Source organism: Sceloporus undulatus, chromosome 6, assembly GCF_019175285.1.
Source record: "Sceloporus undulatus isolate JIND9_A2432 ecotype Alabama chromosome 6, SceUnd_v1.1, whole genome shotgun sequence".
NCBI lineage: Eukaryota > Metazoa > Chordata > Lepidosauria > Squamata > Phrynosomatidae > Sceloporus > Sceloporus undulatus.
Genome location: NC_056527.1, coordinates 157,458,326 through 157,484,857, shown reverse-complemented (window position 1 = coordinate 157,484,857; position 26,532 = coordinate 157,458,326). Strand labels below are relative to the sequence as shown.

At 39.5% G+C, this 26,532-nt stretch overlaps 1 protein-coding gene across 2 annotated transcripts in view; it reads right to left on the bottom strand.

Annotated features, from left to right (window-relative positions):
* MYO5C (myosin VC) overlaps positions 1 to 26,532 on the bottom strand; it is a 60,310-nt gene that overhangs the window by 24,127 nt on the left and 9,651 nt on the right. For both annotated transcript variants that reach the window (XM_042477426.1, XM_042477427.1), the window contains exons 3-21: positions 25,847 to 26,012; positions 25,616 to 25,760; positions 24,257 to 24,413; positions 21,301 to 21,444; positions 18,368 to 18,449; positions 16,131 to 16,238; positions 15,713 to 15,819; positions 11,926 to 12,191; positions 11,145 to 11,226; positions 9,716 to 9,856; positions 8,411 to 8,536; positions 7,489 to 7,572; positions 7,081 to 7,215; positions 5,520 to 5,617; positions 4,853 to 4,939; positions 4,613 to 4,724; positions 4,197 to 4,408; positions 2,687 to 2,852; positions 1,719 to 1,865 (exon numbers count right to left, since the gene is read on the bottom strand). In XM_042477426.1, the coding sequence (XP_042333360.1) occupies positions 1,719 to 1,865; positions 2,687 to 2,852; positions 4,197 to 4,408; positions 4,613 to 4,724; positions 4,853 to 4,939; positions 5,520 to 5,617; positions 7,081 to 7,215; positions 7,489 to 7,572; positions 8,411 to 8,536; positions 9,716 to 9,856; positions 11,145 to 11,226; positions 11,926 to 12,191; positions 15,713 to 15,819; positions 16,131 to 16,238; positions 18,368 to 18,449; positions 21,301 to 21,444; positions 24,257 to 24,413; positions 25,616 to 25,760; positions 25,847 to 26,012 (2,565 nt within the window). The remainder of the gene's footprint in view (positions 1 to 1,718; positions 1,866 to 2,686; positions 2,853 to 4,196; positions 4,409 to 4,612; positions 4,725 to 4,852; positions 4,940 to 5,519; positions 5,618 to 7,080; positions 7,216 to 7,488; positions 7,573 to 8,410; positions 8,537 to 9,715; positions 9,857 to 11,144; positions 11,227 to 11,925; positions 12,192 to 15,712; positions 15,820 to 16,130; positions 16,239 to 18,367; positions 18,450 to 21,300; positions 21,445 to 24,256; positions 24,414 to 25,615; positions 25,761 to 25,846; positions 26,013 to 26,532) is intronic.

Sequence of the window (26,532 nt, the reverse complement as noted above, 5' to 3'; positions counted from 1 at the left end):
TGCAATTGTCTTCCCCTCACCCCCTATTCTCCAGAATCCACACATAATCACTCAGGCCTGTTACAGACTGCCAAAATAAAGCTGCTTCGGGTCTCTTTGGAGGTATGCTGTTTAAATGATGCATGGGTCCTATGAGTCCTGAGGTCGTGCCAAAGCCACACTCCATTCCTAAGCACTGGAGGGCAGCTTTGGTGCAGCTTCCGGATTCTTAGGATGCATGCATCATTTAAACAGCTTACCTCCAAAGAGACCCGAAGCAGCTTTATTTTGGCAGTCTGTAACAGGCCATAGTCTTAAGTTCTCAGAAGCCACCTCAAGTACAATCAGAGTATGCAATTCCTAGCAACCTCTTGCAGAACCAAAGAGTTCCAGTGAAGTCTGACTGTGCAACTCTGGTCTAGCTGCTCTAACTGTGGAAAAATAGCAATAAATACACATGTAATCAAGCACACACAAGAAGTGGTTTGGGGGGATCCTAGAATCTTAGGGTTGGAAGGGACTAAAAGAGCCATTCAGTCCAACCCCGAGTCACATAGGAATATTGCTAAAAAATGCCCATCCAACCTCTTGAGTTTATCACACGGGAGGGAATCAGCCAAACCCCATGTAGAAACGGGATTTAAATCCACAAAAGCAAGATAGTTTTCAGACGCGTTGAGCATTAATCCGAAATTAACTTGCACTGAAAGTGGACAAATCCCGCAAAAGCAGGATCACTTTCAGACACATCGGGGGCACTGAACATTAATTCAACATTAACCCGCACAGAAAGTGGACAAAATCAGCCACTTTTTACTTTCGGGGTTTTCCCAGTTTCTGCACAGGATTTGGGCACTTAGCCTCCCATGTGATAAACTCCTCTGTTTAAAGACCTCCCAAGAAGGAGAGTCCATCACTGACTGAGTTTCAGGTAACTGAAACAATTTTCCACTGGCATCAGGGTGATGATCATATCGACAGCATACAAATGTCTGTTAAACAGTAGTTAGAATGTGAAGAAAAAAACCCACAAGCAGTCAGAGCTTTGAAAAGGTATTTTTGTAATAGAACTCCCAGAATCTCACACCAAGCATAGTGAGCTGGGGCTTCGGGAAATTATTCCATCCTGCCAAAGCTCCAGCTTCTTCAAGTTCTGTAAAATTCTGTTTTCTACACCACTGGAATTCTGCATCTAGGTTTAAAATGGATGGGCTGGAATCATGTGATCCTCCAGATGTGATTGGATTGGGATTCACAGACTAACAATATAGAATCATAGAATCATAGAATCGTAGAGTTGGAAGAAACCACAAGGGCCATCCAGTCCAAGCCCCTGCCATACAGGAACTCTCAATCAAAGCATCCCTGACAGATGGCCATCCAGCCTCTGCTTAAAGACCTGGAGGGCCACATGATTCCCACCTCTGCATTGAGATAATAGAAAATTTTGACCACAGAAAAGGCACATTCCTTCCAAATCAGCAATTATTTTGAATGTGGATTGTTTTAATATATGTAATCTTATTTGTCCTTTTAAACTGACATGCATTTTAACTGTTGCTTTTTAAGTTATGTTGTCTGTTAAATTTTGTTGTTCCCCACCTTGATCCATGGGGAGTGGCATATAAGAAATTATTATTATTACAGTATCATCATCATCATGATCATCATCATCTTGTGTTGAGACACTTTGTACTTAAAATAAATGTATCTAAAATCAATGCAAACTTCTTAACTACCTGGTCTTCCAGTTTTTTCTGCAGTCGTTGCACCCTGTATGAAAGCTGGATGTTCAGCACGAAACGGCGAATATTCTGGAATCTGCGTCTAGCAAGCCAAGCTCGGGCATATTTTTGCAGAACCAATGCCTTCTGTTCTTCAACCATCTTCATTTAAAAAAAAACAACAGAGGCTCTTTCTAGTGTTTTACACTGTTCTAACATATGCTATCTCAGAAAACTTTACAATAATGCCACGATATAAATCTCCTTTCCTCCTCTTTAGTTCCTACTACGAGTACAGTAGGCCCTCCACAGTCATTGGGCCCATGAAAGTGAAAAAACACTATTTTTTTTAACTGGAGAGAACACTTTTCTAGGAATTTCTAGGTCCTCCAACACAACGTCTTATAATGTTGGCCACAAAGCTTTGCTGGAGGACCTAGAAATTACTAGAGAGAACACTTTAATCAAGTCAGCAAATAATAAAATCCACAAAAGTCAAAGCTGCAAAGTGTGGAGGGCTGACTACATTACAATTCTCATTTGGCAAATGGAAATCTGAGGTAAGCAACCAGTGCCTCCAATGGTCGCCTTTGGAATTTGACTAACATATTGTTTCAACTGGGGACTTAGTGGTTCAAAACTAACACTGACTCAGACTCTCATACAGATCTATTCAGCATGCTAATTTGGACAACAAGTAATTCCACCAAAAGCATTTTAGAAGTGTTGGTCTACATTTGATGGACTTACTTTGATTAACAATTCTAAAATGGTTAGAATTCACAATTGTGAACACAATGTAATACACTTCTAAACCCATATGCAGTAAATTTCAGAGACATGTCTTTAAAAAGATACAGCACTAGTCAAGATAGTGGGGAAGAAAGAAACAACCTAGCCAACCTAAGAATTATTTTTTTCACTGAAATCTAGATGTAATACATAGGTTGTGGTTCCTAGATGAATTTGTTTATTGTCTTTACCTTTCTGTATTTCTTCCTTGCTAGGAATCCTCGTGTAAAAGCTTGAATTGTCAAAGCAGCCACGCGGATGAGTTGGCAAAGTCTACGTACTAAATATCCTCGGCAGTGTTTCTGGATAACAATCGCTGCCCATGTTTCTTTTAAGGCAGCTGCTGTTATGGCTTGTCTAAAGACAAAATAAAATAATTATTTAACACACAACCTTGATAAGATGCTCAAGAACAGGGTACTCAATAGCAAGGAAGTCTATATGGCCAAGAGAGGGCCAAGGGTCAAGACATGGACTGGAGCAATTTCTGAGCAATTTTAGTTGGCTCTGATGACCAGATTTGTAAAGTAATATTAAAAGGATGACTGACAGTTTCATTAAGAAGCAGAAGGAAAAGCCATTTTTAAATAGCAAGAAGTTAAAATACTCTACAAATTAAAATTAGATCCTTTTGTGGATTTGGTATGGAATGTCCCGGCTCTGCCAAAGCAAACATTGGCACAAAATTATGAAAAACCTGATTGCTAGATGGCACCAACTTTGGCAGATCGCTCTGATCATGAGGTTCACTTATGCTATAAAAGACATATCTGTCTCCCATATTACCATGCCATTATTCCCAAGAGCACAGGTATTGATCACCCTGTGGCAAGAAAACATCTGTGCCAGCACTCTCATGTACACCACAGGTATTCCCCTGCAGTAGATATTCTTTCCTTTCAACATCAAGCAAAGATGTTCTTATTTAAAGAGACATTTGATGGTTAAGTAATTGTGGGGAGTCTTTTATGGTGTGCGTCTGTTGTATTTTTATCTTTAATGTTACGGTGTCTGGATTTTTGGGGAAAAAAAACTATTTAAATTAATGGCATTTTAATATGGTACCTTTTAAATTGCATTTTAACTTCTTTATCAACAGGTTTTTAGTTTTACTTTATATTAAATTTGTTGCAAGTCACCTTGGGCCCCATGTTCAAAGAAAGGTGGAAAATATTAAGACCTGTGGGGTTCTGCCCTTCCAGAGGTACCCCTGTACCTGCTATTGGGGTTTTTCCAATGGCCACATCCTTTCCCTTTGCCACCATCATTGGGTGCAAATTTTTGTAAAGATTTTCCACATTCTAAAAGGTTGAAACATCTCTCATTACACTTACTTACTGGCTACAAGGGTTATAAGCAAAGCTATGTTAGGATGTTTGGACTCCTCCTCCTCATTTTGGCCCCATCAATCCCTGGAATGTGGTCCTCAACATCTCTGAGATTGAATTAGATCTTGTGTTGAAAGGGGCTCCAAACCTTTATGCTAAGGCACCCTTAGGGAGCTAGCTAACCTCCATTTAAAACCTATTGTAGAAGCAGTCCTTTAGATTTCATGATTTGTAGATATAAAAGTCTGTGCAACAGGGAAAAAAAGTGGTAGTCCAGAGTGCTAAACCTTCTCCCACATTTACATCAAGATGGTTTTTACAGGAATGATCCTTGGCCTTCTCAATAATGAATAAGGTTATTTTCTGAAGTTACCTCACAGTACGTTGTCCTCGGAAGTACTGTTGTATTGTAACTGCTGCTTGTCTGATACGGAGGAATTTCTTTCGCTGCAGCCAGCCTCGCATATTTTTTTGAATCATGATACATGCTTGCCTCAGCTTATCTGACCTTAACTTTTCCAGATAAGCAACCTGTCCTGCTCTGAAGAATATTTTTGTCCTGCCAAACTGGTACTGACTTGGATCCTGAAGGCGAGGGTGGGGAAAGAACACAAAAGATAGTTTCAAAGCATTTAAAATCTGTTCTGATATGATTCAAAAATTGTAATTCTAGATCTCACCAAGGAACACTATGATACACAAGTACATTTTCATTTACAGATGACATATCAGGTTTAGGTGTTGAATGGGGACTGGCCTTTCCATACCTGATTTACAAAAACTTCTCACCTGGATCAGTCGTTGCAACACTATCTTGCAAATTTGTTTCTTATCTGTTAGAGAGAGTTCGTGTTGAGACATGAGAATGCTGTAGCGGCTGTAAAATTCAATGTAAGTCCATCTATAAAATAAAAAAAAACATTTGAGCTGATTAAATATATAAATTAAATACCTAGCTTGGGTCCTTTGCTGAGAGAAAGCTAGGATATAAATCAGATCAAATAAATAACCTTAAGGATTGATACATACCTAGATGGGTAACTCTGAGAGCTAATCCTAATTGTTTCTAAAACACCGCACGCTCGCAATTGCTGAACCACTCTTTTGGCATCAAATCTAAAGGAGCAGGATAAAAATGTTATTATCTGCCATATTTGTTAATGATTATGCCCTAAATTTTTATCACCTACATATCATTGTGTGAGATTTTAATAAGGGGCAAAACTAAACTGTAAGTTATAAACCTCTACACTACATTCCTGTAAAAGATAAATCAAATAATATATATAGAATCAGTATGGTGCAGTGGTTTGAGCGTTGGACTACAACTGTGTAGTCTAGAGACCAGGGCCTGAATCCTGCTCAGTCAAGGAAACCCACTGGGTGACCTTGGGTAAATCACACTCTCTCAGCCTCAGAGGAAGGCAAAACAAGCTCCCTCTGAACAAAACTTTACATGAAATCCGTATGATAGATTCACCTTAGGATCGCCATAAGTCAGAAATGACTTGAAAGCACAAAACAACAACAACAACAACAACAACAACATTAAGGAAAGTAGATTACTTATATTCACTACTTGGAAAGTGACTACACTATACAATAATTTGATGTAGAAGCGTATTGACACTCGGTCTCAAAGAAAACCATCTAGATGAAAGGTAAAATTATGTTTCAGCTGAATAAATGTACTCACTCAAATGCTAACTTCTGATCATTTGGCTTTATGCATCGTACATAGTGAGGTGTAGTTGCATTGAGCGTCTCCATTAACAAGTATAAGGAACTGCGGAACTGGAATATATTATGGGGAAAAATTGCATACCTTGAGATTCAAAAGAAATATATTTCAAATCTAATTTGTGAATAGATTTGAAACATGGAAGTACAGCTTAATAATACAACAGGGTTTCATTGTTTGCAAAACTACATAAGAGTCTGTGAACTAGAAGGGTAGGTAGGCATATATGTTTGGGGTCTCCTTTTCATCCTTTCCTCCTTCCATCCTTCAGCTAATTTCAGTCCCATCTCTCTTACTTAACCTGTCCCAAGTCCATCCCTCCTACGCTAACCTCAAAATGTCCCAAAATCACTAAGAAAATATGCCAGAAACAGATAGCCCTACATGTCATTTTATTTCCTTTTATATTGCCTACACAACCTGAGGATGCTCAGAGGTGGATAGTGGGTGGGACAGAGGTCTGAAGTAGTCTGAGGGTGGTGGACATGAGATGAGCCAGTCCAAGATGTTTCGATTACTATAGATAGCTGCTTATAGCCTGTCCTGCCTCCACTCCATCCTTGCATTAGATACTCCTCACTCAGTATCATATTATCTGTAGTTTATATTTCAGTCATTGCATTCTGAGTCTGGAACCTAGTTATGGACCCTGCATCAGGCAAATAAAGGAAGAAAGAAATGGAAGATCAGTCCTGGTGGTTAGAATTGGGCAAACCAGATCATACTCAGAAAGTTGCCTTCACTTGCTTTATCAATAGGGCAAAACTTGCTGCTTTCTGCATCTGAGACTTCATTAATGCTACTGGCTCAGGTGTCAGCAACAGCTTTCTGAAGGAAGGGGGTGTTGGGCTATTTATGGTCTGGCAGCTTCCCATAGGTGCTGTTTCGACTGCTGTGTGTTTTAGACATAAATGCTTGGAGCGTCTCCATCCCTCCTTCTCTTCATGATGCTCTGCTGGGGTGAATACTGCCAGGTCTGTGTCTGTATCTATGTCAGGCAGTGGCTGCTGGGGGGGGGGGGTCTCTGGCACTCATTGTCACTTGCCCTACATTCACTATCATTGTCAGAATGAGGTCCAGAACCTCAGACTGAGGTCTAGAAGGCAGAGCATGACAACCACCTCCTGTTCGGGCCTACTCTAACTTCAGCCCTCAGCTCCAGAGAGAGTGCAATTATCAGGAGCTGTAGCTTTGTGGACATTTGACTCTGTGTTTGACTCATTGGACTCCAGAGGGTGAGTTATGACACTTATCTCTCTTATGATCTGCAGCATACTCACCATGTAGTGGAGTTTTTGCATTCCTAAACAAAGACATTTTGTGGAAACGTGAAGGTACAAATATCCATAAAGCTGACTGGATAGCATTGGGTCAGTCATTATTTCTTAAGAGTTATTGGGAAGATAAAATGGAATAGGGAGGAAGCACGCATACTGAACTCCTTAGAAGAAATCTAGACTATAACTATAGCAAACAAAGAAAAGATATTCCAAAATGAATTTTTAAAGAAAAATACCTTGTTGCCAACTGTGGTACGGAACTGTTTATTTGGTGATTTGATCACTATTTTTGCAGACTTGACCTGGATCGCTGAGCTGAATGGTGAAATAGGGATGGGGTTGTCTTGGAAAAAGTTTGCACATAGTTGAAACTAAAAAAAAGATAACAATTAATGGTAATGATATTACAGATCAATTCCACTTCCACCCCACCTGGAAAGCTATTCATTAGCAACTAAGGTGTCTGAAAATAAGCCTGAAATCCACAAAAATGACTGGCAGGCATCAGAACTTGCAACCAGGCTGCTATCTATCTGCGTGAAGTACATAACAACAGAAGATAATAGATACTATATTTTATGATAAATATACCACAAAAAACATGATAGCTGTCATTATGCTGAAATAAAAGTAAATTTACAAACCTTGCTATTTTTCAAGATTTCAATCAAGTCTTCATATACTGTGTCTCTGTTTTTTTCCAAAAATCCTTCACTTTTGTACTCTACCTGAGCAAGAAAGGTACAATCAACAAATTCTAAGCAATATGACATACAGCAAGCAGGAAAAATAAAATTCATTTGATCCAGTTTTCAAGCTCTATGATGGGTTGCTTCTAAAGATGTTGTTGGCTGGCACAGCCCAGCAGCCCTAGCCAGCAGAGCCAATGGTGAGCACCACCAAGGGAAGCACTGCAATGACATCTGGAGGGCTTCATAATTCCCACTCCTGATTTAAAGACATATTTGTATCTTTTTCTTTTTTTTGACAAAAATAAGCCCTAGGAGGATGTTTCAGGTGCAATACCAAGAGACAGGGTCCAACTCTGGGCCATTTTCATCAGAATGATGCAATGTCCTCAAAATAATGGGACAATCTACTAGCATTTGTACCTCAATCTGTATACAAAATTTTATACTAAAGTAGAAATACACATTCTCTGTTGCCTTTTTAAAAAATAAATAAATTATTTTCTTAAATTATGAGACCATTGGGGGTCAAGGGTTTCATTTTCAAGGATGCGCATTACATAATTAATACCATTTAGAATCATAGAATCATAGAGTTGGAAGAGACCGCAAGGGCCATCCAGTCCAACCCCCTGCTATGCAGGAAATCCAGATCAAAGCATCCCCGACAGATGGCCATCTAGCCTCTGCTTAAAGACCTCCAAGGAAGGAGACGCCACTACACTCCGAGGAAGAAGTGTGTTCCACAGTCGAACAGCCCTTACTGTCAGGAAGTTCTTTAGATAAATGCATTCATCAAGCTAATTATATATTAATCCCACTGCGAGCAACATATCTAGATCTGAAAAGGGTCCTTCATGGCAAGATAATACCCTACCTTATCAGCAAAGTGCTGGATTATAAAAGAAGAATTTGACATTCTTGGTTTCTCAAAGAGGGGGTTCTTGTTTATAAAATTATTATATAACTTCTGAAGCCAATTTTCATCTGCTCCTTGAGGCAACTGTAAACAAAGAAACAAAAGAAGCATCAGGTGTTTAACTTCTAAACTTGATAATGACATGGAATGTCTTTAGAGGTTTATTCAGCTACTAAGATAGATATTCTGTAGCACAAAGGTATTTTAAAATGGGGGAAGTTCAGTAACAAGACCCAGGTACCTTCCTCTAGGTAGTACTATGGTACTACTATTGTAAGCCGCCACAACTGCATTTTGTAGAGAGGCGGGATATAAATAAATGTTATTATTATTATTATTATTATTATTACTACTACTACTACTACTATGGTAGCTTCTTCCAGGAAAAGTCTATTGTTCTTCAGCACCACCACCACCACTGTTGATGACCAGAGACTGCATCTGCACTGCAGAAATAATGCAGTTTGACACCCCTTTAACTGCCATGCCTCAATGCTATGGAATTCTGGGAACTGTATCTTTGTGAGACATTTAGCCTTCTCTCTCAGAGAGCTCTGATGCCACAACAAACTACAGTTCCCAGAATTCCACAGCACTGAACCATGGCAGTGCCACTAACAGCTTAGCAGGGTTGACCCACGGCAGGCACAAAGCTCAGACAAGTTATGGTTGAATACGTTCCAAAAAGGTAACTTGGCTTGGGTTCTCAGGCTGAGCTTTTAGATTGCTCATCCTTGTGCATTTGCTTGATTAGCTTCCTTGCTTCCCAGCTCATCTCCAAAAGGCCAGCCTTGACATCTTTGGATATTATGTGAATAGTATCCTACTTGAGAGAGTGCCAGTACATGCATAAAAACCTTTGATCTTGTCATTACGTTAATTAGATCTTCTTCCTGAAATGTTTCCAATTTTGGAAATGCTAATTTGTGCATATGAAGCAGAAACAATATTAATATCAAAACAAACAAAGATAGAGGCCCAGGATAACAAAGGAGTATGCCTATATTAAGAACTGTTATTCTGTGCCTTTGAGTCATTTCTGACTTATGGAGATCTGAAGATAACCCTCTCACAGGGTTTTTGAACAAGATTTGTTCAGAGCAGATTTGCCATTGCTTTCCTCTGAGGCTGAGAGAGTGTGACTTGCCCAACATCACCCAGTGGCTGAGTAGGGATTCAAACCTTGGTTTCTATAGTCATCATAGTCCAACACTCAAACCACCACACCATAATGAATGATGGACCTAAAAATTAAAAACTTACCAGGCACTCTTCATCCAGTAGCTCCAAAATGCCCATTTTAGCTTCAATGAGATCAATGACAGGTTGATTGTCATAGAAGTCAATTAGAGTCCATGGGATATTTTCTTTCATATATTCTTCTTGCTCAAGTTTAAAGACATGCTAATAATGACATTGTCAAACATGATTACAATGACATCAACTACTCCCATCAATTACCGACAACATCAGCAGGGGAACCCTTGCTGAATCAAATCTTGGGATAAGCATCAGTACAAAATGACAGCATGAATCAACCTTTTGCACCTGAGGCAGGATACTGGTGTTGTGACATGTTAACAAATCAGTCAGGTAAGATAAGAAGATTCTGGCTATCAGCTTTGAACATAATGCTCAATGTTCCAAATTCCTCTCACGTTCTATGCATGCATTATTAATACTCAAGTCACTCTTACCATACAAACTGAAGCCCATACCTGTCCTCTACATCTTTTCCCTTATCTCTCTGCATCCTTCCTCTATGTCCACTACTCATATATCACTAGATTTCATTGTATTTTACTGTAACTTGAAAGAATGGAAATTGCATATTCCCATTAAACATACTTGATAGAGGCTTCTCCATCACAACCAATGGGTTATGAGTTGAATCCAGATTTAGTAATACTTAAACTAGACTTAAACTCTTTTGAATGAATAAAACTTCTGTTATTCATTAGTAATGTAAGGGGCAAAACAGACTGGAACTAAGCGCCAGGTTGGGGGCAGCATCTAAGTGTGGCATTTTGATGCTCTGACACTACATCCGTGCTGCTGGGAAGCCACATGGCTGACCACGTGTGGAGCGGCTTCACAGCATTTCTGCAGCGCAGTGTTTACACATGCCACATCACCGAAAAATGCCAGATCAGGGTCACGGCGCATGGTTGTTGCGGCCTCAATCTAGCATTCAAAGGGGCATCGTGACACTGCCCCTTTAGAGCCATCTGTTTCGGCCCTAAATCCCACTAATTTCACAGAGTCCACTCTAAATGTTATGACTGTTGCTGCTTTATTCATTTATATTCCACTTTCCCCCCAATAACAGGATGCAAGATAACTTACAAATTAAACATGACTAAATCTGAATTCAACCCAATTGTCTTTGAAAAATATACACAAAGAATGATTTGTCTACAATGAAATAGTCCTTGAAAATCATACAGAGAATTATTTGGGCAGAAATCCTGATCAGAAAACAACATTTGTAGACCCATCTCTGCACAAAGAGAAAATACATTTCAATTTCTAAGCCTTAGCATGAAATCTGTAAATGCCTAAGGGTTTGGACACCTGGGTGCCTTCAACCCCTACTGAAAAAGTGACTGAAAGTAATTTACAAATCTAAAAGACTATTTTGTCAAGAACAATAACACCAATTCTAATCCAATTTAATAAAAAAATATCATACCAGGTTAAATTGCTGCTGTAGCTTTTCATTGGCATAATTTATGCAAAATTGTTCAAAGCTGTTCATATCAAAAGTTTCAAATCTGAAATAAAATGTTGGAAATGCAATAATTAATGACATTTTATTCGATCTGCGACACTAATTTCTGTATTTTGTTTAGGGTGTAAGGAAAGAAAAATCTTGTGGAGGGTTTGACCTTGTTGGCAGAGAAGACTGAAGAATATAGAAAACTACTTCTGTGAGTCTGGCTGCCTTTGGCAAACAGTGGTGAGAGTCACGTGGGAGGCATACATACGCATAATAAGCGCATGCCCCCATCACGCCATCCACCCAACTGCATGAGGGGCATCGTCACAGCTCTCCTTTGGCATAGTGTTTATACGAAGCATGGCAAAAAGAGTGCTGAAAAATGCCGCCATGGCAGGAAGGGTGACTTTTTCCAGCTCTGGAAGGAATAGCATTTTGCAGTTTCTTTCAGAGCCAGCAAAGCACTTTAAAGCGCTCGATTGCTCCAGCCCCAATCCAGCGCTGAGAGGGGCGGCAAGACACAGCTCCTTTGGGGCCATCTGTACAGCCCCTATATTATCTGCAGAGCTTTCCTCCAGCACCACTTTCTAAATGAACTGAAAAAAATGTGTTAGATTTTATGAGATTATTGTTAGATGTGTTTTTAGACAAGACATATGGACAAGGGGCGCATCCTACTCTTCTGGAGAAATAAAGTAAATTATCAAACAAATCAATATTCTTTCTTGTGGGGAGAGGGAGGCAGAAAACTTACCCATAGATGTCCAACACACCAATAAATGTGTGCTGTTTGCCAATGAAATGCAGTGCCTTGTTAATTCGTTCCACAATGAAATCAAAAAGATGAGCGTAGATCTTCTTTGCCAAAGCATCACGGGCATTAAGAGCTTGGAGTTTTGTCATTGGTTTTACTACTGTCTCTGAGGTAGTGACAATTTTTCTGTGGCACAACCATTTTGCCAGTTTGTCACTTTCTAAATCCAGTAGTTCACAAAATATTTTGAGATGTTTATCATTCACCTTTGAAGAACAAAGAAGAAAACAACATTCGCTACATATTTCAATTAAATACTACAAATAGTTCAAAATGCTATGTGCTTTTTAATAATGTGAATGTAACAAATGAAGGTGGGAGGAGAGACAGATGATAAAACTCCCACATTAGAAACCTAAATGCTCAAGTCTGGTATTTCAATATTATTTTAATGAAGAAAATTGTTTTACATTCATAAACATAGCCAAGATGCAAGAACAGCAAACCCAAAGCTTTCCGGTATCCATATAGTAGCATGCCCCAAATGTGAATTAAAGATATAATCCTGTAAATGCATTATGCTAGCAGTTGCACTTTTTCTAATGGTGGTGGTGGTCCAAGAAAGCAGAGAAAATAGAACCTATTTCTCCAACTTCCTTCATGGCTGCAGCACCCATAACATGTTTCTCCCCACCACCATCACCCATGTCAAGACAGTTTTGCCTGCAAAGGGGATGAATGGATTCTTGCTTAAAGTGGTTGATAAGTAGCAGGGTGATTGAAATAATGTACATGGCCTCTGGACAGTTCAGGCTGTATGTGGCTTCTGGACAGCATTTGTGTGCCCCCTGAAGCCCTTCACCGGTTCTCTAAAGCCTGCTGACTATCAAGTTTTAAAACATCATTGCCATTTTCTGACAATTTTCATCTAAAAACCACATGGAAAGCCCCACAAAATGCCAAAAATGTGTGAAAACTCCTCAAATCCCTGAAATCCCCTGCCATTCCCAGTATACCTATTTGCATCCTAGTCCCTTTCAAAATAGTAACGAAAAATGGCTGCAACACTGCTTGAGGTGTTTGCATGTGCCCTTGCTCCCTATGCAATTTCTCACTCCTGGTGTATGGGTTATATATAAAAATCATACAAATGAAATAGCGCACTTTGATGTTGAGGGGAGTTTATGGGTGACACCATAGGGCAAGGTCCTCTCCAGCTCCTTATTTCCTTACAGCCATGGCTATGTCCCTGAGACTTATTCAATATTTAAATAAATAAATAAAATAAACTTTATTCTTATAGCCCGCCGTTCTGCTGCAGCAATAAAGGCGGCTTACATGACTAGAATATGTTGGAATAATACATACTTTCAATAAATAAATTGACACCTCCCCTTTGAAACAGGATTAAATACAATACAGTTTAAAAATTAAACCTGTTCAAATGACAGCAATTTTCTAGTAGAGGCAATGGTTACATAAAGTAGGGAGAGTAGAGAAATTAGACCGAACTAGAATCATAGAATCGGAAGAGACCACAAGGGCCATCCAGTCCAACCCCCTGCCATGCAGGAAATCCAAATCAAAGCATCCCCGACAGATGGCCATCCAGCCTCCGTTTGAAGACCTCCAAGGAGGGAGACTCCACTACACTCCAAGGAAGTGTGTTCCACTGTCGAACAGCTCTTACTGTCAGGAAGTTCCTCCTGATGTTGAGGTGGAATCTCTTTTCCTGGAGCTTGCATTCATTGTAACAGATGCAAGAGCGTGTCCAAAGGAGGGCGACTAAAATAGTGAAGGGTCTGGAAACCATGCCCTATGATGAACGACTTAGGGAGCTTGCATCTATTGTTCCTGGTCCTGTTCTCTGGAGCAGCAGAAAACAAGCTTGCTCCCTCCTCAATATGACATCCCTTCAAATATTTAAACAGAGCTATCATATCACCTCTTAACCTTCTATTCTGGGAAGCTAAGAACCATTTTATTTAGAAATTTAGAACCATTATAAATTACACATTGCAAAGAGCACACAGATGATGCAAAAAATGGCAGCTTTGTATCATGTTCTGCCCAGCTGTTTGCCCCTTCCTCCTCCATGACATCTAGTTCATCCCCTCTTAGAACTGATACCACTATGATGTGTGCATTATATAAATGGCTGCTACTGGAGTGTGTAGGGAAATGTATAGTGATGTCATTGCGGACACTGAACTAAATCTTATAAAGTAAGACACGGGCACACTTCCTGCTTACGCAAAAGCCGTGTGACAATCTAAACAATGGTGTCGTGTGCACGCGCCCAATTGTTTCCTAAGGGGCGCAAGCACACATGGATTTTCCCTTATGTGGGAAAGGTCCACTGTACAATAGGTTGCAACGTGAGTCTGCTTTTAACTCTGCTGTACACAATTCTAAAATTGATAAGGTTTTTTTACAGCCTGTGATGAACCACCATGAAAGACCACCACACATTATTTCAGTGTCAACAGTTATCTCTTAAAAACAATGGCAATAACAGATGCAAAATTGACTCAGGAAATCTGAGTATTCTGCTCCAGACTGAAAATAAGTCAGTATAGTGCAAAGTGCTATGTTTGGTTATAGAAAACACAGATTCAAAAAATGCACTGAGCCATAAGAAGCAAACTGGGAGGACCACTCAATTTAACCTACATCATGGTTGTTGGGATGTGAAAGTGGTACTACGAATTCCATAAAGGAATGTACAGCAAGAAGTGTGCAGTTTGATTAATGTGTTCTCTCTAGAAACTAGGGGTCCTGTACTCCTAACCCCAGTGAATGTGGAGGGCCCACTGTAGTCAATACATTGCCTTAACAGGATTACATTCCAGAAGAACACAAATGGGCTGTAAGAACTGCACATTTCTTGCTGGATTTACAAAGTAAATGTAATTGCTTTTATTTAATAATACAAAGGCTTAACAGAGACTATTGGGAAATATAAATAAGGACTTGCCATTGTTTATCAAAGCAAAATATGGGCTCATCTACACCAGCCGGAATACTCTGACCTGCTCCCAGGGTGTTTGGGCCCTGGATCTACCAGGGATTCCCCTCATTATTTGTGGCACAGTGGTGCAGTGGTTAAATGCCTGTACTGCAGCCACTCACTCACAAGCCATAAGGTTGCGAGTTCAATATTAGCCAAAGGGCTCAAGCTCGACTCAGGTTTCCATCCTTCCGAGGTCGCTAAAATGAGTATCTAGATTGTTAGGGGCAATTAGCTTACACTTTGTAAACCACTTAGGGAATGTTTAAGTGCACTGATAAGCGGTATAGAAATGTACTTGCTATTGCTATTACACTCTATAGTGATTCTGGGCTGCAGTCTACACAAGTATCCTGCTATGCCACCCAATGCCAATGCCGCTGGCACAAGTCATTCCCTCTCAGATCAAAAAAAGGTGTTCAGCCCCATTCATATGGTTGGCTCTTTCATTGTGACCTCAGAGGGAGTGGCTCGCACCAGAGGCAGTGGCACCAGGTGGTACTGTAGGACATGTGTGTACACAACTGTCTAGTGAGTATTCTGGATTTTCCTGCAAAATCCAGAGTAAAAGGTGAGGGGTTTTTTGCACCAGTTTAATGGAGGGGTAAGATGGATTCAGTGTGGAACTGGCTGCGTATTATCATAGAGACAGTTGAGAGATTGGGGATTTGGCCCTGCGTCATGAAGCTAGGTCCCGGTGAAGGTGTGGGGAAATCGGTTTAATTTGCTCGTGTAGACATGCCCCAAGTCACAGGACATTTTGCAGGCAGTTCTTACACTAACAGACGATCTTTCATCACCAACAGCAATTATTTCCATGTTGCCTAAATGAAGAATAGCTGCCAGTATTTTAAAAACATCCATCTGAAAATCTTCCTTAAGACCTGAAAGAAAAGAAAAGCAAATATTTCCACAGTAAGCTCTCCAAAATGGGAATAAAAGTAGGTATCAGGTATTATTATTATTATTATCACCTTATATCCCGTGCATGTCTACTTAGGTGTAAGCCCTGTTAAATTCAGCAAGACTTATTCCTAGGTAAAAGCACATAAGAGTCCAGCCCAATGGACAGAACCATAAAAACAACAAACACATTGGTTACAGTAGGGGTTTCCCCCAAAAAAACATAATCTTGCTAGGTTTCACAGCCATTATAATTCTACCAGTTTATAAAAGGCAAATTATGTTCACTTACCAAGAAGAGTGAATGTCCTTTGAGTTTCTATCATATTTGCTCTGTCATCCACTCCTTCAATCACAGTGTTTCCACCCATGTTTGTATAATTAAATTCTTCAGCACTTGCTGCAGATGAAAAAGGAAACATGTTAACATGGACTGATAAGAATCTACTGTTAGAAGGCCATCAGTGACAAATTACTGCAGTTATGTGAATATAGAAGTTTTGTGATTGTTTTTTATTAACAAACCTACGAACTTTTATAAGTAAGAACTGACTTTATTAGATAAAGCTGCAGCTATATGATCATGCCTTTGAACAGAACTTGGAAGAAACAAATGGAAATAATAGTTGCTTTTGTTATGTGCCTGCATGAAGACTCCAGTTTATAGCAACCCTATGCTAGGGTTTTTTTTTGGACAAGATTTATTTAGAGCAGGTTTGTCACTTACTTACTCTAAGGCTGAAAGAGTGTGACTTATCCAAGATTACCTTGCAGTTTTCCATGACTTGAGTAGAGATGTGAACCCTGGTCTCCTGGAGTCTTAGAGCCAGTACAGACAGGTGCTTTGCGCTGGCCTGGGACTGAAAGTAGGGCTAGGTAGGGCTGGACATCCACACATGCCCAGCCCTACTATCAGCGCCCATGCATCATGTTGGCATGCACTCATCCACATGGGGCACACCGTGATGGCACATGGGCATCGGAGCGCCGAAATGGTGCTTCGTGTACGGGGCCTCATCATGGCATGTGAGTGCCATAATGGCACCCCTTCCAAGAAGCTGCTTTCGTCAGTTTCTTTTTGCTCCTGAGAGAGAGCTGATTGTTGCTGCAGCATCTGAGAGGGCAGCTGATCGTTGCACGTCTGTTGAGCCCCTAAGTCAAATGTTCAAACCACTGCACCACATTAGCACACTAATTACTTTTAATTAATCTCTTTCCTCAATAACTCTGATATAACTACATTTTGTCATGACCATTTTATAAGTATCTATTTTAATTAATTTTGACAAACAGAAAAATAGTATGTTAGCTTTTTAAACTGCAACCATAACTGTGACTAATGATTCAGAACCCTTAGGCCTATTATCATGACTACCTTCTAGCAGAATACAGTGGTATACTGTAGCACCTTTGAGACTGAGTGAAAGGCATTGTAGCATAAGCTTTCATAGGCTTGGTCTACTTACTGAAATGTATGGAATGAACTGTCGCCCAGGAAGGACCTTTATAATGAGACTATATGAATAGCCATAGAAATGCAAAACTTATGGTGATGAGGTGACAAATTTATTGTTGTGGGGGAGGACAAAGGCTGGAGGAAAGATGTTGCCTAAGGCCAGGATGGGTGAATGACTGGGAACCAGAAAGGAGATATGATAAAAGGGCTAAGAGCTGAGGCTGGGATGTTAACCAGTGTTATAATATATATAGTTTGCCAAGAATCCATTGTCTCTGTTCAACCCACAAGCCTTATTGGCTTGAATAGCAAGCGGCACACCCCCGTGGGCGCACGCCCCATTTTAAGCCCCTTCATTTGTGCAGTTACTCTCCAAGGTACTACAAGATACATTTGGATACTGATATTCCATGCCTCTGAATTCTACTTGTTAACGAGAACTTTCCAAATTCTGTTCTTGAAATACAGAGAAGTTTTATTTCAGCTTAGTGTGTAGGTTATATTTCCAGTGGTCTGCAGCACCTTTGCTAACATCCAGGAGCAGTATTATACATTGGAATCACTTGATAGATTTGAAATATCAGGTAGATGTGTTGGCACATTGGATGAATAAATAAATAAACCCAAAAGTCATTTTGTAACATTTCATTTGATTCTGATAAATATATTACCAAATATATGAGCAAGTTTTCAATTTTCCAAAACTCTTTAGTAGGCTGAATAATACATGGTTTTTGTACCACATCCCCCCCTCCAAGGCATGATAGAAATTTGGAGACTAAAGGAAAATCATACTATCATTAGGAGTCAGAATTCTTATTTGGGGGGAGGCAATGCCCTCATTCCACCGCCCATAGTATACTCTTAGTCCTAATACAAATATTACCATACTCAGACCCAATACATCTGGTGCATTGTGTTATCATATGAATACATCCTTTGCTTTGTACTTGTCCATAAATATTTTAAAAGAGTAAAGGTTTAAAATGAGAATCAAATCTAGTGACTTGTGTGTCAAAGAGTTGAAATTAAGCAATGAGAAAAAAGAAATAAATTAATCTTTTGAAACATACCCAGTTTAAGATGTTTAAATTCTGGTCTCAGAGCTGAGGAGCACAACTGATAAAATATATGATAATTTCTTTCATTCTCCGACTGTCAGTGAAAGGAGGGAAAAGATAAAATAAATAACATAAAAATGTACAAACAGGAAACCTGTTGCAGCTTCTAGAATGTGTCGCTCTTTTACTGAAATAACAATATGATTTTCTCTTCATATGACTTTGATATACCATATATACTCAACTATAAGTCGATCTCATGTATAAGTTGAGGGCAAGTTTTGGGACCAAAATTATGGATTTTGATACAACTCATGGATAAGTCGAGGATAACACTTAGGAGCATGTAACAAAGGATGTAAAGGATGAAGTTTACTGCCTTCATACAAAAATGTCTTATTCATATCCTTCTAAGCCCAATTCCTCTTGGCACTCCTTTGAGGGAAAGCATCAACGAAGTGCCACCAGTATCGTTTTCCCACCCAAGCATTCAAAAAGGCCAGAAGCAGCATCATGGTGGAAAGAGTAGAGGGGGCTGGTGCTTCTTTTGGGTACTCCCAGGATGAACTAAGCGCTTATCTTTTGCCACTCTACTCAGAAAAGGAGAAGAATTAAAATACACTACTTACATTGACCCATGGAGAAGTCGACCCAGCTTTTTGGGGCCAATTTTTTGACAAACATTTTTAGACTTATACGTGAGTATATACAGTATATCACAGCAAAAAGAGAGTTTCTTGCGTTGAAAGGTTCTTCCAGAAACCAGTGTTTATCGCAGTTCTTACATCCATTTGTGCTTAATTTTTAACTTCTGGGTGTGTTCGTTTCCAAACTATGCTACATTTGCATTGTCATTCTTCCTGCAATGCTGCAGGGGCTGCTGAGCCACAGAAAACAGTTGTTCTGTGCTTTCATGTGTTTCCTTTCCCCCATCTATTTACTTGACCCACAGTTCTCATCCCAGGCCACTCTCCCTCTGTCTCTTCTTTCAGCTCTTCCTTTACTGAAATCAGTTCCCAGCACTTCTGCCTTGTCATTTGCTGATGACCTGCAGAGACTGGCAGTTGAATGCCATCATGGGTGTTGTGCTGCACTTCTGATGCTCCCCAGATGCTGTATTTAGTTTTCTTTTTATTTTCTTTTTCTTTTGCTGTATTTTTCAAAACTAACTTTATTCATGCAATATGTCTCAGAGTGATGAGCACTGACCCTACATTCTGGGTTGAGCTGAGGCAAACCTAGTAGCTAGCCATTGACAAGCTTGGTAGCTAGTCATTCTACCTCTTTTGTTACAACACTATTCCACCTTTTTACCCCATTGCCCTTATTCTTTAGATAAAATGTTTCTAGGGTGTGTGTGTGTGTGTGTTCTCTCTGTTGTCACATGATCCTTGAATTCCCCAGTTCTAGCATGGTGTCTTAGAGTGCTTATTATTATATTATCATTATTAACCTTTATTTAGAAGAGAGCAGCAAAAAGAACCTGTTGTTGGCAGTGCAACATGGAAAATGGAAGAAATCACAATGCCATAATGCAATGGTAACAAAACAACATAAAAGCATTTTTAAAAGGCACACATGATGCCTCAAAAAGGAACTAAAACTGTTTCCCAGCATGGCCTTATAGCACTAGCACACCAAACAGAGAAGTACAGAAAAGCATCAGGTTGTGAGAAATGCAGGTGGATCTCAGAGAAGAAGCAAGAGAAGAAAGAGGGGGGAAACAGACCTCTTAGGAGGCAATATAGTTCAGTGCTGCTGGACAGAAGTTCGGGGCTGGATCGGTTCACTTAATGCAGTAAGAAGATTTAGTCTGAGGGATGGAGTTATGCTTTAACAAAAAGAAAAGAAAAGTAGTGATATAGGAAATGGGATAAATTGAAGGAACAAAAGGAAAGAACCAAAAGCCTTGCATAATGCATTCATGCTATTACTAACATAACAAGGGAGAAACTGGTTTTTCTCAGAAAGAGAAATAATATACTTATAACCCATGATCCACTGAAGGAGAGGAAACTAGGTTGCCAAAAATTAAAACAGAATACATATAATAAATTGGTATAGCTATAGAATGAAAATATCATTTTTATACATCAGAAAAACAGAAACCCAGCTATGTATCAAGATAAAATAAATAGATGCACACAAGTCAAAGCCTTCCAGACTACCCAAGTACAGTGGAAGCAATACTAGATTCAATGGAAAATCACAACAAATTAAACGGGGAAACGCAGAACAAGCTAAACATGATTTAATTCTTGAGAACAAAATTGGTAACTATGGCACAGAAAATGTGTTATAGAAAAACATAAAGAGTGCATCTTGGACCCAGAACTCCCCCAAACCCAGTGGCATGGCTCATCAATCCACGCAACTCACTACAGAATCGGCACTGGAAATACTGTAATATTTTGATTATGATTGTAGAAAAATGAAATCCTACAGATGGCAGTTTATAAAAGTTAACAGAACATTTTTAGTTTAATGCTGATCTCTGTAGCTCAATTGCATACACCAATGAATTCAAGTGTATGTCCTTTCCAAATAAGATATGCTGAATGGAGTGTACATTGCTGTTGCTCTAGTAACTGCTTCAGTTAAATATTAACAAGAACTGGAACTTTGACTAATAAAGCCTCTAAGGACTACTACTTGAAGAAATGCCCACAGAAATCAATAAGTAGCTTTTCTAAATATGCAAAAATAGCTGCTTCCTTAACCTGAAAAATTACCATTGCTTGTATGCTGAATCTGAAACAATACTGTAATTGAGAAGCACACAAGAATCTGCTTCACTAGAATTTGGGCAGTTTGTGGGTACTCACTTTGTTCAAAATTCTTCCAGTTTTAATAAGACAAGGTAGACTTATAGAGTTGTTACTATGTAAGACATTATCTAAAGTTAACAAAGCTGCAACACAATTATACTGCTGAATTTTACCAACCTGAGACACAACTCTGGATTTCTCAAGCAAGTAGGTCCTCATATTTGCACCAATGATCTGATACCTCTTATCAAAACTGATTTCTGTATACTTTCCAAAACGACTGCTGTTGTCATTGCGTGTGGTTTTAGCATTACCAACAGCCTAAAAAAGGAAAACAGTTTCAAATTACAAATTCCCCGGCCCCAAAAGAATCATTCAAGAAGCTGTCTCAGATCCTGCTTGCATACTGGTAGAAGTGAATGCATTACTATAGTGCTCAAATCTGATGTTTCAAGTCTCAGCATTGTAGAAATTCACAGGGTATTTGGACTTGTCCGCATGAGAACATTCAAGGCCTTCTTGTGCCACTCCTCACCAGAATGGGACTTTTGTTGCTACCTTGATTCCAAACAGTAGGGGACAGACAAAGAAAATCCTCACCAGGCTGGGGGTGAATACAGGGCTTGAAAACAGAACACCATGCTTGGTTGTGGATACCCCCTTTGTATTTAAAGGCTTACTACAAATGTGACCATTATGTCTGCTGCTCAAAAACAAGAAATTATACATCCTGGAGATGCAAAGCACTTTCGACTGAAATGTGTATCAAATTGTAATAGCATCTGTGTAATTTCTGCTTGTAATTTTTTTTTGTACGTGGATAAAGCCACTAAACCTTGTTAGGGAAGACTTTCAAAAAAATCACAGAAAGATTTAAAATAATGTTGATTTAGTCTCTCTTACTCTTTTGAGTCTTCATCGTTCCTTCTCTTTTTCCATAGAAAGACCCAGACTATATTAATATTACAAAGTGGACACTGACGGGATACTATTACGTAGAGACCTTTTGGGAACCTCACACGGAATCCTCTTTTACTACTGGGTCTTAATGAGAAAACTGACTATAAACTATCTGTAACTGTATACTATGTGGGGATGAAGAGCTTGATTGTTATGCTACAACAGCTGATTTATGTTTGTGAGACTGGGGGACCTGTTTGCTAACTCAGATCCAGTAAGACATTTTTGTGTTCATGATTATCTCCATGAGCTTTGTATTGTGTTATGATACATTTATACCACAAATGAACAGTTTGTTGATTTTAATTATAAGTAGCACTCAGTGAGAGAAATTCCATCACAGCTTTTGTGTTAGGTATCTAAATGTACCAGCTCACAATTTACTGTATTTGCATTTCTGCCTTTGTCCTTGAAAAAGTGTGCTACTGAAAAGGAATTTTTACTGCTATGATTATGTGAACTTTTAAAAAGGTGTATAGTTAAGATATGTTTCTACTATATTTTTTATTTCATGCATCTGCTTTCTTTTTTATTCCTAGTACATACTGTATTGATAATTAATTTATTATCTGTAATGCACTAGGGCCCAGAAGCTTCACTTTCAGAACTGACCCACATGTTTGACAGATGTCCATGAAATTAATCTATTTTAATCAGTTTTCAATAACACATGGGGGACATTTGCCCCTCCTTGTCTCAGGGTGAACAAACTCCCTTGTTCACCCTGAACTAAAAGGTAAAAGAACCAGACAGAAGAGAGATATATACTGGCATCACTTGAAGAATCAGTCCTAACCTCTGTGGGTCTTTTCCATTGCTGACCCAAGTCATTTTTCTGCTTAAGGCAAAGAATAAGATGGTGCTTCCTTCCCCAGGGCATGTGCAGTAACCAACGGGACAGGCAGTTGATTTATATAATAAAATTGTGAGAGAACATCATCCACCACCTCTGAGAAAACAGGCTGCTTTAGTATACTCAGAACAGATTGTATAGTATACATAACCTTCTCTGGTAGCAGAAGGAAACAGCCAGAGTGATCAGAAGGAAGTGTTGGGAAGCTGCCATTGCTGCCCAACAACATGGGCTGTTGAAGTAGTTATCTCATTCTGTCTAATAGTAGGGCTATGGCTAGTTTTCTTACATCCCAACTAAGCATCCTACCATCAAATTATACCTTATAGTCCCATGCTATTGGCAACAGCATGGTGTAGTGTTTTGAGCATTGGACTATGGCTATGTCCACACAGGGGGGGAAATGTTTCCACTCCATTCCTGCACTGACTGTTTAGATGTTGTATGGGGCCAATATGGGTGAAACATGGGTCCAACCTGTGCCCCAGGGTGATTCTACAAAGTAATAAGAATCCCTGTTTACTTCGGAACATGCTGGAAGCTCAAGACAATCTCCTGAGCATGCAGACTGTGCACCAGTGCAGAGACGAGGGTACAAGCATTGACAGGTGGAAGAAAAAGCAGCTCAGGAGGAGGCGCACTGGGTCAGGTGAGCTGCTGACTCACTGGTCTCTATGGACAGTGCTGCCTATATTGGCCTGTTCTGGGTGCTGTTTGTGAGGATAGCTCATCCTCTCTGTGAAGCCCTAATGGTAAGATGGATTTTCCTGACAATGTGGATATGGTCTATGACTCTGGAGATGAGGGTTTGAATCCCAGCTTGGTCAAGGAAAGCCACTACATGACTTTGAGCAAGTCATACTGTGTCTCAGCCTCAGATGAAGGTAAGGGAAAAACCCCTCTGAACAAATTTTGCCAAGAAAACCCCATGATGGGGTCACTACAGGGTCACCCTAAATCGGAAATTACGTGAGGGCACACAACAGCAACTCATGGCATTGGTGACTTGCAGCACTAGTGCAGAAATGTTGACTGTCCTCATACCTGATCTTTTATTGCCCAGTAGCTTATGTAATTCAGCTGTTTATGCTTGCAATCTATGAAGCAAGCTTGAAAAGTTTGTGCTTAACTGTCACTGTCAAACAAATTCACAATGTTGATGGTGGAAATGAAATACAGTAAACATCTAAATAAGTACAGCCTTCCAATTCAGAAGGCTGAGAGTTATAATTTCAGCTACAGGAAGCAGCATGTTACAATTAGATGGCTAAGTAAATTAATTGACAGCTTTATCCCCTCCCAAATTTGTCCATAATTTACCTCTGTTATGGGATTGGATGCCAGCACTTTATCCTCCACTTGCGTGTTGCTAGTAGACCTACTGACTGTTGCAAAGTATCTCATAGCATATCTAGCAGAAACTGTTTTCCCAGCTCCTGATTCTCCACTGACTATAATAGATTGATTCTTATTGTTCCTAAAACAAGGAGATAGTAATATGTTACTCAATGTAATTTTTTGTTACATAGGGAGCTAAACATTCTTATGCTGCTGTAACTTTCCTACTCTTATTATGATTCAGTGGGTACTATATTAGACACTGTTTGTATATCAGTACCTGATATAGAATGGATGGAAATTGTTTGTTAAAGGGCCTCTCCAGCAGAGCTTAAAGCATGAGCAGGTTTATAAGAGAGAATATGGTCCTTCAGATAACCTGGGCTTTGAATTGTGCCTAGAAACCCTGGGATTCCATACAATGCAATTATGATAGTCAGTGCAATCATAGTACTATAAATGCATAATATCAGAAAGCCCCCAAGAAAGCCAATGTGTGAGGGCCTATTACTAACCAGGGAAAGCCTACATTCAGTGAAGGTGCCTGCAACCAATGCTTTGATGAAAGCAGCTTTCCCTGGCCCTGTGCCTTCCTCACTGGATTGGATGAATTGCAGCTAAGGGGAATTCCACTGTTATGTCAGATCTGTAACTGAAGCCACACAGCATTTCAATTTTTCATCTCCCCTGCCCCAAAGTGTCCTAGGTACTATAGGCCCTATATAGACAGGTCAAAATAAAGGTGCTTCAGGTCACTTTGGAGGTATGGTGTTTCAATGATGCATGTGTCCTAAGAGTCTGGAAGCTGCACCAAAGCTGCACTCCAGTCCTTAGGACTGGAGCATGGCTTTGGTGCGGCTTCTGGACTTTTAGGATGCCTGCATCATTTAAACAACATACTTGCAAAGTGACTCAAAGCATCTTTATTTTGGCCTGTCTGTATCAGGCCATAGTTTAGTTTCTGGAATTCCCAGGAGACTCAGAAAAGCTGATTGTTCAATCTATGACCGCTTCCATACCATACAGTTATAGCACTTTGGTAACATTTTAACTGCTATGGTTGCATCCTACAGAATCCTGGGATTGTAGTTTAGTGAGGCATTAGATCTCTCTGGCAGATTCTAAATGCCCCACAAAACTAAAAATCCCAAGACTCCATAGGATGCAGCCATGCTAGTTGAAGTGGTATCAAAGTGGTATAATTGTCTAGTTTGAGACACTTTCTTGCATCCTTTAAGCTTTTAAGAGAAACAGGGATGTATCAGCATTTGCAAAGAAAGCCCACTAGGTTAATTGATAGTGTAGATTTAAACTGTAATATAAAATACCACCTAAATCTACCTTGCCATCTGCTTGTAAGCTTCTTCTGCCACAGCAAATATATGTGGATCCATATCTCCCATATTTTGGCCACTATAGGCATGAATAATGGCATCTCCATATATAGGCAGCTGTTTGTAGGGATTCATTGCAACTAAAATTATTCCTGTGGAGGATATCACATGGAAAAAATAAGATATGCATCAATTTTGCTTTGTAAGTTTTAAATGCCAAGTGTGAACAATTGCTTACCACTGTAGGTATAGATCAGTCTGGATTCCACAAAACGAACTTTGAGATTGTGTAGGACAGCAGGCTCATGAAGATAACTAAGTGCCGTGAGGTCATTTTCACCAACAAGTATGTCAGGATTTCGCAAAGGAGGCAAAGCCTTGGGGTCAACTGGATAATCCAATTCCTATAGACAAATAGAAAATTAAAATGGATAAACAAAATTTATTTTGAAGATTTACATTACAGTTCGGACACATTACTTTTTTGACCACAACTTCTAGAATCATTCAACCAGCACATAACATGTAATATGTAACATAACAAGTAACCTGTTTTTATCATTTATTTAAACTATATAATAGGTAACAGAATGAATTGTTTTTTAAAAATCTAACTCTTGAATGTATCAGCAGGAGATAATATGATCAAATATATCATTGTCTCCTTAATCTTAAATTCACTGAGCAGAACTAAAAAGCAACAACTGACAATGCCAATCTGAAAAGAGGAACACAAATATGGATGAAGCTAGTTTTCACCATCAGTTGCTCCAGAACTGAGGAATGTATGTCCCAGTTGACAAGAAGATCAACCAACCAATCCACTAGGAATGGCTAGTGCACAAAGACTATTCATTTCCATGGGGACTGCATAGAGCTGTTCTATGCAAAGGGTTGCTGACTGATAAGTTACAGAAACCTGTA